Below are 10844 nucleotides of genomic sequence, written 5' to 3' on the forward strand. Positions count from 1 at the left end.
CCCCCCCCCCCAAAAAAAAAAAATCTCTAAATGATACAAAAAATAGACTAAGTTATAGTTGTTTAAAATAACATAATTAAATTAATTAACTTTTATGTTCATTACATTAACTGACACCTTCACCCCTTAAAAAAAGATAAAAAGAAATCCCCTACACTTACAAGAAATAAAAACAAAAAAGGCATGCATCACGGGTGCACACACACATGCATTTCACAAAGGATTATTCTAGATTTCTCTGAAAACAAATGAGAGAAGAGAGGAGAAATCCCAATAATATTTCAAGGTTTTGATATAAGAGATGCCATTGAATAAAGAACCCATGCTAGTAGGGTAGATGCCACAGTAGTCTTTGTAGGCATCTTTCCTCCATCCTTCCTCAGAGCTATAGCTTCATAAATTGGCCAGCAATTTATCACCACAAAACTAGATAGGAATAATTGCACAAATACTTCCCCAATATTCCCATCTTTGAAAAGATCTGCTATTCCTTTTAGTAATGAGATCAAGTTGATAATGGCAGCTGTTGTTAGTGGTACAAATAAGGGTGATGCAACTCCGAACTCGAAAATACCTTGTTCATAACGCTTACTTTGTTCGTCGTCGATCACTTTGCTAGTCACATTGAATCCAAATGCAGATATGCCAATTGATTTAAGAAAGAAATCAATGGATCCTAATAGGTAAGATGAGATTCCCCTTATCATCCACATTCTTTGATTGTTCCACCACATTAGGATTGTTCCTCTTGCTAGTAAGAATTCTAGTAGATCCTGTGCATAGGCTCCCAAGAAAAGGAATATGTACAAATAGAACCAAGGGTCTGATACCTGTTCATGAGGTTCCCCATCCTCTTTAGAGTTCATCATTAAAATTCATAGTCTAAGGTTTTCATTGTAATAGAGGCCCTTAACTATAGAACTAAACTAATAAAATTATTTACTTCTTTTAAAATTTTACATTATTAGTCTTCAAAATCTGATTAATTTTAAAATTATACTAAGGGTAGGCATGAGGGAGGTTAGGCCCTTAACTTGTCAACATAAGCCCAAGCCCAAGCCCAAGCCCAAGCCCAAGCTAGGTTTTCTTTCTAGTTGGGTGCTGGTGGGTTTGGCAAACCTGCCAAAGCTCCCTCCTAATCGGGGCTGAACCTTAACAATAGCTACCCTATCCAAGATGAGTGATCAACACTAAAGGTCAGTTGAGTTCCAAATTACATACCTCTGGAAAGATGAAGACCCGATTGATGAGAGCCAGCTGAGGAACAAAGGCATAGAATGCGACTGGAAAGGACCAAATAGGCCAAAATGCTAGATGAGCATAAGAAAGGCCCATTAGTATGCCCATTGATTGAATTCCGAAGGTGACTGGGCTGTACTTGGAGAAGGCTACCTCTAATAGGCCCACAGACCACCTCTTGATCTGGCCCAGCACATCACTCAGATTGATGGGTGCATCCCCTAGGAAGGCTGCTCTCTCTGGATTACAAAACACTGATTTCCAGCCCTCACAGTGAAGCCGATAACCCGTGTAGTAGTCTTCGACCAAGGATCCGTATCTGAAACCCATCTGCACATTTTAGAAGAACAAACCCATTACCTCTTGCTAATGTTTACAAACCAAAATATTTATGCCAATAAATAACCCTACCTTGATGCCCCAGTTGGTCTGATTCTCATAGTTGCAACTAGCCACATGGTGAGCCAATGTTAAAACTGCTTCAGACCGAACCGGCTTGTTCACAACATGATCCGGGTTTAATTCTTGGATCTCAGGAGACAATAGCGATGACTGCGGTCCGAAAAAAGCTCGTCGTTGGAAAAAACATCCTGTGCCGACATAGTTAGCACCAGCTAGGCCATCCATCCCTTGTGGATTAATTTGGAACAAACGCTTCATTTCACCAGCATAGATATCATGCTTGTTGATCCCATGGAAGTGCTGGGGGAATTGAACAAAAGCTAGTTTTGACCCGAGTGTAGGATCCGAGAGATAGCATAGCACCCGAAGAGGAGTTTTCGGGTCATTTGAGTACATGTCGCAGTCTAGGGTTAGAAGTACTGGTGCATTTGTCATGGCAGCTGACACACGAAGCTTCAACACAAACAATATTTAATAATTAAAGTGAATTAATAATTTCTTCTTCATTTTTTGACATTTTTTAACCTATAGTTAGAATCAATTTAAGAAAACAATAAAAATACAAGGTTTAAAGCCCGTTTCAACTATGATCACAACAGACCCGAACCGAAACCTAACCCTATAAAATGCCACCCCCTGGCTAATTCATTATAAAGACAAAAAATAATCCTTAGAAGAGATGCTTACTAGTGCGTTTAGGGCACCCGCTTTAAAATGGTGGGGACAGGCCTTGCTCTTCTCTCGGGAAACATACACAAGGTTTGGCATTTCATGGCCCCTCATGTCCTTTTCTCTTCCATTCTCCACCAAAACCTGCACTTCCCATCATCCATTCTCAACTAATTAGAAGAGTCTATATGATGGTAAAACCTAACCATTTACTACTGACCCGCAATATATAGGATCCCTCAAACAAACCTGAATCACTGCCGGATGATCATCACGGGTAAATCCAGCCGTCCATTTGTCAAAGACGTCGCGCTCCACTACATTGGCAATATACTCATCAGGAACACGCCCTCTGTCCATTGCACTCTCAACCTTGGCTTTCATGGTTTCATACATTGTCTGCAACATTTTGTAACAAAAAAGAATCAATAAATTACCAACTCTACAGTAATACACCATAACTTCTTTTTTTTCCCCCTCAAACAAAATTTATTAATGGCGGCTTGATTAATTACCTTATTTCTTTTATCGTTGGGAATGGTCAGCCTTTAGAAATTTTTCTGATAATAAATAGGGGCAAAAGGTTTTATGCATACACGGTCAAATGTTCATATAGAGTATCCATGGTTGACTCACCTAATTGTGTCATGTGAATTGATGATACAGTAGATATGATCATTGGATATCTAGAGAATGGTCTGGATTGATCCTGCCCGTGCCAAGTTCAATGCTTAAATTCAATCAAGTTCAAGACTGAGGGCTCAAGGCATTGAGGAAGGGGTCTGGTTGGTTGGGTTAGTTTGTGAGTTGGGGTTGGAACAAGGAGATATTGTATTAAATTGTACAATCAAAATATCATATATTTTGCAAAGAATCAAGTGTTTCATGCAAGGGCAAAGTATATTGATGTGAAATTTTACAAGATTATGGAGCTAGTGCCCAAAAACAATATTCACTTGAGGAAAATTCACATAATAAACAATAACCCTCTATATATTCCTATCAAGCTTGGAACTAACTAAAAGAAGTTCCAATCCAAATTGAACTTGATCAATGTTACTAACTATTGAAGGTGAGGGGCAAACCGGTTAGGTGCAAGTTTGTACCTTTAAAGAGGTATGGGGATGATGGCGCCTACAGGTTATCCTCACTGGAAGTTCGAAAAAATTCAAGCCAAGGTGGAGATTTTTACGGATACGATGTCTTGTATTTCATCACTTGCATAAGTAGACTGATTTCGAAGGGGCATTTAGGGCTATATATATATGTATATATATATTTCGGTAAATTATTTGTATAGGGTATTTCTTTTGTCATTTTCAAACAATCAAAAAATAAAGAAATTATTGATATATTCAAGATAATTATGTATTTATAAAATACCATCTTAAATTTTTCTATTTTATCAAATCCAATATGTGATATGTTCTCAAGGATGAACTAAAATATGTACAATTCTAGATTCATTTTTGAACAAAAAATATTTATTATTTATTAATTATTTCATCTGTTTCATGAGGAGATTAAGGGGAGATGTATGTCGTTATACCACAACTTTAAATTAGAAGATGGATCTTATTATTGGGAGGAGGTTGGGCATGCCGCTAGTTTTTCTAGAGCTAGTGTCTCAAACAACAAGGGACTTTTCTAAGGGAAACAGCAAGAGAGATAAACACATACTGTGGTATACCACTAGCATAACTAGCATTATCCTCTTATGGATGCAGGGACTAAGTATAGATTAGTCAAAACCAACAATTTTTTAGTTTTAAAACACTGGTTCCTAAAGGTAGGACTTAACTAATAAAAGACCTTGTGAACATTTATTTTATGTGTTTTATCCCTAGAAAAAAAAATTGATTCGTTGCAGTGATGGTAATGCATATCCGATAGTCGGGAGCACCCCAGGCATGGGCTTAAACATACGAGCACGTGCCTCAAAGGATAGAATTGTGGTGGAAAAGAATAGAACCAAGAAATAAATAACGAAGCAAGTGCAACGACATCAAAAAATTTATGCAAACGCATTCCAAAGTCATTAATTTTGTTGTAGTTTTTTGGTTTTCCATTAGAAATCGTACCTTCATCTTTTGAGTCTCAGTGCACCTGTGGGTGGACTTGAAATAAGCATTAGGACACCTCTCTTCTATCCTTTGCTCCTTACAGAAAGGCAACCAGTGGGTGGCGAACTTGGCAGCTTCCATGAAAGCAAACAGAGTAAGCTCCGAGCCCCCATCATCTGAAACGTAAACCGAGAGCTTCTCCATCGGATAATCATAAGCCATCACCGATAGAGCAGTGTTCACTACGTTTATCGGTGGCTCTTTGTATGGGTCAGCTGTACATATAAATATGTCCACCGCCGGAAAATCCCTCTCCTTCATAAAACGAAGGAGGTTTTCTGGGAACTCCCGGCGACGGACTGGACGCATCCGGTAGGATTGATTGTTGACCCACATAAAGACGAAGATGGCATCAGTGAGAAGAAAGATGAGGGAGAGGAAGAAGGTGGTGAAGGAAGTGGAGTGGAGGAGAGTGAGTGAATGATGATAGAAGAGTGCAACTATGGCACACGTGTAGACTAATGCAAATGCACGGTTTAACCACGTGCGACGCAAGGGCTTAAGAGTGTGAAGAGGAGGAGAGATGGTTGTGTTCATCATCTTGCTTGAGCTTTCCATCTCTTGCACTAATTTGCAGTTGTTCCTCTCCAGTCTCCACCACCAAAAGGCTACCCTCTAGTACTCCTTATTTATAGGCACATTTGAGAGTGATGACTCGTTGGGGATTTTTTCTGCCACTCCAAGTTCATCAAAGAAACGGAATAAAAAATGATTGTCTCTAGGTTCACTGCCACTTGCTCAGAAACGAACGTTAATGGGCCCATCACCTGTTACTTATTAGGCCCAAAAATGAGTGGTGTACAAGACTTTGTACAGCAGACTAGGTGAGCATCATTTACTCTATGTAAGTGAATAATTGGGGTGGGCCGTTTGATTGCGTTGAGGTTAGATATGATAATGCTAGATTTGACAAGTGATGAAATTTTGAATGAGGACAACTACAGGCTTCCCATGTCATACGGGCAAGTTTGGTCATAGCATGTGGATGGGAATGATCCAGTGTTTATTGACATACTTACACCACGATATATATAAATAATAAAAAAAAATCTTGGGAGAAGTCAGATTCTTATGATTGACTGATGAGCATGATCAACGGCTTGGGAGGAGGCTTGAAAACAATCATAATATAAGGGTAAAAAAACGTTGCATGGTCGTGTAGCTCCACTTTGCATTTCTGTTTTTCTTTTAAGTGATTCTACGTCTTAAATATTGTATGTAACGCCAATGAAAAAATGTTTTTGAAACCTAGAAAATATAGAAACCGGTATGATTCACACTTAAAAGAATCAATCTTGTTGTTTACCAAAAATTACATAGAATGCTACTCTCTCTCTCTAGTAACCATGAGGAAGGACATTGACATTTCCATGAGGAATCGATCCTGTTGTCGGCAAAGGATTACAATGGCCCATCCCTCACACCGTTGGTGGATTAACATCGTTAAACTAGGTAGAAGAATCTCATTGGTGTCTTTGGTGGATTCTCTAAGGCAATGTAACGAAGAGAAAAAACTAAACAAAGTGCAGATGCTCAGAGAAAAAAAAAAAAAAAACCAGTAAAGAAAAATCTGAACCACTAAAAAGAAAGGGTGTGCATGTAATATTGCCATTAAGACATGAAATCAAACATTGTACACGAAAAGTTATAGCAGTGTGCATGAGTGTTGCTGATCCTACAATTGTTGATCATTGAATAGCATACTAATCCTTGTTATTGATTCATATTCGTACAATTATGCTCTTCACACCTCAAGTTTCCTCTGATTTAAAAATAAAAACATAATTCTTGTAGAACAGACACACCATTTGGGAGATTTAAGAGAGGGATTTGAGTTCTGGGAAGACATAACTATTAGGGTTGTTATAAGTTAGGGCAAAAATAAAAATAGAAGATATTTTTAGAACAAAATTATATAATTGCAGTAGAAGCTTCAACAATTTGAGGGCTTTCAATGCTATCCTTTCGTCAGATCATAAACCCTAATAGGATATAGAGGAAACATCAGAAGTCATAGCTTATGAATTTGGGATCTCAATGGCATGAAATTGGTTTTGTAAACTGATTGATTTTAGCCGACCATGAATTTGTGATTTTAGCAATGAACTTAGGTCCCCTACACCGCCTCCCTCAATCTCCTCCCCTTATCACTTCCTTTTTCTTAAACTCACACCCACCAATTTCCTGCTTTGACAAAAGTAGCTTGTACCATTCTTGAAAGGCCAATGCCTCTTTGGCTTTCCTAATGGCATGAACCCATGCCCTAAAGATGTCAATGCAGCCGCTGCCTGGTCTCAATAGGACTCTTAACTTGTGAGTCACATCGTTCCCTCTCACTGAAGCAGTCATCCCTGTCGTCTTGACAAGGAAACTAGTCATGACATTTGGACCACACTTTAGGAAACCTATGGTTCAACCTCTTCCACTCGGTTGATGTCTCTCCATTTGACTCTTCAAAACCTTCACCGAAAGTCAAATGAATCTGTCACTGACTTCCATCAATGCACGCAATCACAGATGAACTAGCTGTCACAGGTAAACCCCTCACCACCCAAGATTTCAATATTCATTTCTTGCGTGGTCTTAAAGAAGATGTGTAAGAGATCGTCCCCTTTCTTCTCGCATGGACTGTCATTCCAAATTACACAGAGCTCCATGGTCTTCTTCTGAGTCATGAAAGCATGCGTGCGTTTTGCAAACTAAGCCTTTCTAATTGAGTCTGATTGCATTAAGACTCAATTTCATTCTCACCTAACTTGTAGGAGTCACTCACATATCTTGCAAGTGACAAATGTGATGTAAACTCTAGTACCTTATAAGTCTTATCACATGTGGTACTAGTTTTCTCATCAACCACTTTTGTGATCTCATTCCATATAGGGGTGTGACAGGGTTGGGTTGGACTTGGCTTCTTAAAACCCTAGCCCAACCCTGAGTCCCCTTAACTGGGCCCAAACCCACCCTGACCCTGACTCAGGACTGCAAAACTTCAACCCAGGCCCAACTCTTACCCTCCCTGATTGACCCTGATTTTTCAGGGTCAAGCCAGGATGACCCTGATTGACACTGACCCTGACCCTGACTCTGACCCTAGTTTGCCATCAAGAGCCAGGTATACCTTGAACATGACCCTACAGAATGTGAAATAATTAAAAGATAAAAAATATTCATAATAAAGAGGAGGTAAAAAAATACAAAGTCACAAATTACTTGTCATGAGGAGAACATCCTAAAGCAAACATTCAAACAATATAAATAAATCCAACTATTATGGTAAACAAAGAGGAGATCATTCTAAGAAAACAAATAATCCAAAAAATTTTAATTATTTGTCATGATAAACAAAGAGATCATCCTAATAAGACAAATAATGCGAAGATCTCAAAACCCTTGTCATATTAAACAAAGAGGAGAACATTCTATGAAAACAAAAAATTCAAAGTCAATATCAGAGGCAAAAACCAAGGCCCGATAGGGCCAAAACCAAGGCCTAAACTCAGGGTAAAAAAACCAGGGCCAGGTTCAGGGCGAGTTGGGTAGGCCAAGGACATCAATCTTTATCTGCCCTGACCTTGACTCAGGGGTAGAAATTTCAGGGCTGGGCCGGCCCTCAGGGTCAAAATTTTCAGGTTGGTACTTGTTTGGGATTAGGGCGAGATCGAGCTGTCAGGGCCAAACTTGCACCCCTAATTCCATGTAAATCTCTTTAGGATATAAAGTTTCTAAATATGTGGATTTCTATTTTACTATATATATAGGTCACTAGGTTATAATCTTTCAAGTCAATGAATACAATGTAGTTCAATTACTTAACGCTCAAGCTTGAAGTATTTCTCTAAAACTTTTTTAGTCGGAGAACATATATTGGAGATCATACAGAGGGTATCCAAACTTGATCTGGATGATTTGGAAGGTGAAATTTTGGAGAGTTTTTCAAGGGATATTGAATTCAAGAACATCAAGTTTGCTTACCCATCAAGACCGAATGACTTAATACTCCAACCTCAAAGTACCATCAGGAAAAATGGTGGATTTAGTCAGAGGAAGTGGGTCTATAAAATCTACCATTATTGCTCTATTAGAAATGTTTTATGACCCACTTAACGGAGAGATACTGCTTGGAGGAGTGGATATTCACAAAACCTTCAGGTTAAATGGCCGAGGTCCCCGATTGGGATTCTTTTTTTATTATTATTTAAATCCTATAACCGCTTACAGTATTCTGTTAAAAGATAAAGACGTGTTAAATTCAACCCAAGCCCGCTTCGGCCGAAGTCTATGTTTGGCTATGCTCAAAAGTTTTCCGTCGTTTGGTTTAAGGTTAGATGGTCAGATTTTTTTTTCCCTTTCAAGGGCTCCCAACCTCTTCGGAGAGGGAACGGCTTGTGGGGGTCCATAGGGACTATTCCCACTTCAAAGGATGTGGAACACCCTTCGTTATTATTAAAAAAAAAAAAAAAAAAAAAATCCATATTTTGAGTTATTTCATATTTTTCAAATTTTTTTAGTTAAAATTAAAATTCCTGACTAAATTTGGTGTAGAAGACTCAACTTGCTCCTTATCGGAGGAGAAGAACCTCACTGGGCATTTCTCAAGTTGCACCTTTGGTTCTGCAATACACACTACCATAGGATCATACTTCTTTATTAAAGCACATAAAGATGTTTTGAAACTAGGGGTGCAACAGGGCCGGGTTGGGCTGGGCTTCTTAAAACCCTAGCACAACCTTTAGTCCCCTTAACTGGGCCCAAACTCACCCTGACCCTGACTCAAGGCCACAAAACTTCAACCTAATCCCTACCCTTCAGGGTTTAGCCCAACCCTTACCCACCTTGATTGGCCTTGATTTTTCAGGGTTGGGCCGGGATGACCCTGACTCCGACTCTGATTGACCCTAACCCTGATTTGCCATCAAGGGTCAGGATGGCCCTGATTGACCCTAACCCTACAAAATATGAAATAACTTAAAAAGAAAAAAAAATCATAATAATGAGGAGATAAAAAACACAAAGTTACAAATTACTTGTTATAAAGAGAACATCCTGAAGCAACAAATAATACAAATAACTCTAACTATTATAATAAACAAAGAGGAGATCATCCTAAGAAAGTAAATAATCCAAAAAATTTCAATTATTTGTCATGATAAACAAAGAGATCATCCTAATAAGACAAACTACAAGAAAACTAAACCTCCACTTGACGAGAGTGAAGAAAGCTTCAGGTTCAAGGAACAAGATTGATAGAAAATGATTTTCTACCAATTTTCATTGTATTAAATATATATATATATATATATATTTTTTTTAATATATATATATATATTGATAATAAAAGTCGATAATAAATATTCATATAAACAATTACATATCGATTTAAGATGATAATTTTAAAAAATATATTAATTATTTTTCAATTTATTAAGGGTAATTTATAATGCCACCCCTGGAGAATCCCAATATTATAGGGATACCCCCTCTCTTTCACCAAATTAGATTCAGACCCTTGCCGTCAGTCAATGTTAAGTCATGCTATGAAATGACACTTTAGCCCTTATGTGTAAAACACCATTCTCTTATTATACCAAAAATATCCCTTCATTCACCTTTGTCTCTTTTTTCACTTTCTCTCCTTCGTTCCTTCTCCCCCTACTTGTGATATGTGATTCCGATGAGATCCAGTCGAATTGATAGTTCTGTCACCGGCAAGTTGTGCTCCTTCCGTCATCAGTGAATAGTGCATTTCCCATCGCTGCCATCTTTAAGTTTTTTGACATTAATAAACGAAATGAATCCTCACAAGAAAATCTCATACTTCTCACAGCAGTTCCGGCTTGACCAGTTCCAACTTACAGATCTCCAATCCTATTCTTCATTCCACTGAACAATCAATCCTTTGTTTCTGAATAATTTTCAGATCACATGCAACCAAATGAAACCCAATTATCAATTTCATTCAATCTCTAACCTGAAACCAGGGATTCTCAGTTTTCAACCCAGAAGTGGAAGGAGGAAGGAAGGTGGAAGGAGAAGTTGGGAGTTTGCTTTTTTTGTTTTTACCTTCTTCACGAGTGGTCGGAAGAGGCAACGGCAATTCAGAGTTGTGGAGGCCAATCAAGTGTCCCATTACGTTTTCAGAAAGCCCTCCTCCACCAAACCTCGAACCCTCTTTGTATATTGGGCAATCGTCACCGGAGTTGAGAAATCGATTGAATCAGGCAAGCAAAATCACCACTCATCAGAGATGATGGCCTCCGCAAAGCCATTCACAATCGATCTAGATGGAATCCTCAATTTCTGCATGTTGTCTCCGACGACAACCTCATCCCTTGTACCTTCCTCTCATCCACCACCAATAGCAAAAACTCTTACAATCCTTCTGCACATTCCTCGTGTTCTCCAATAGTTGAG

General features: G+C 38.6%; 1 protein-coding gene across 1 annotated transcript; it reads right to left on the reverse strand.

Annotated features, from left to right (window-relative positions):
- Positions 1–58: 58 nt before the first annotated feature.
- Positions 59–5033, reverse strand: LOC122081860 (cellulose synthase-like protein G3). Its single transcript, XM_042649216.1, has 6 exons — positions 4392–5033; positions 2560–2709; positions 2329–2454; positions 1651–2094; positions 1222–1569; positions 59–830 (listed from the first exon to the last, which is right to left on the reverse strand). Exons 1-6 carry the CDS (start codon positions 4989–4991, stop codon positions 282–284), a joined length of 2217 nt encoding a protein of 738 aa, XP_042505150.1. The 5' UTR covers positions 4992–5033; the 3' UTR covers positions 59–281.
- Positions 5034–10844: the final 5811 nt, after the last annotated feature.

Source organism: Macadamia integrifolia, chromosome 6 (assembly GCF_013358625.1).
Source record: "Macadamia integrifolia cultivar HAES 741 chromosome 6, SCU_Mint_v3, whole genome shotgun sequence".
Classification (NCBI taxonomy): Eukaryota; Viridiplantae; Streptophyta; class Magnoliopsida; order Proteales; family Proteaceae; genus Macadamia; species Macadamia integrifolia.

Excerpts from the sequence above, each read along its gene's own strand:
- LOC122081860 (XM_042649216.1), bottom strand. The coding sequence starts at position 4,991 with ATGGAAAGCTCAAGCAAGATGATGAACACAACCATCTCTCCTCCTCTT. Across the intron at positions 2,710-4,391 it reads CTGAGACTCAAAAGATGAAG|ACAATGTATGAAACCATGAA; the intron begins GTACGATTTCTA and ends AAAATGTTGCAG. Across the intron at positions 831-1,221 it reads GGGTCTTCATCTTTCCAGAG|GTATCAGACCCTTGGTTCTA; the intron begins GTATGTAATTTG and ends CCTCATGAACAG.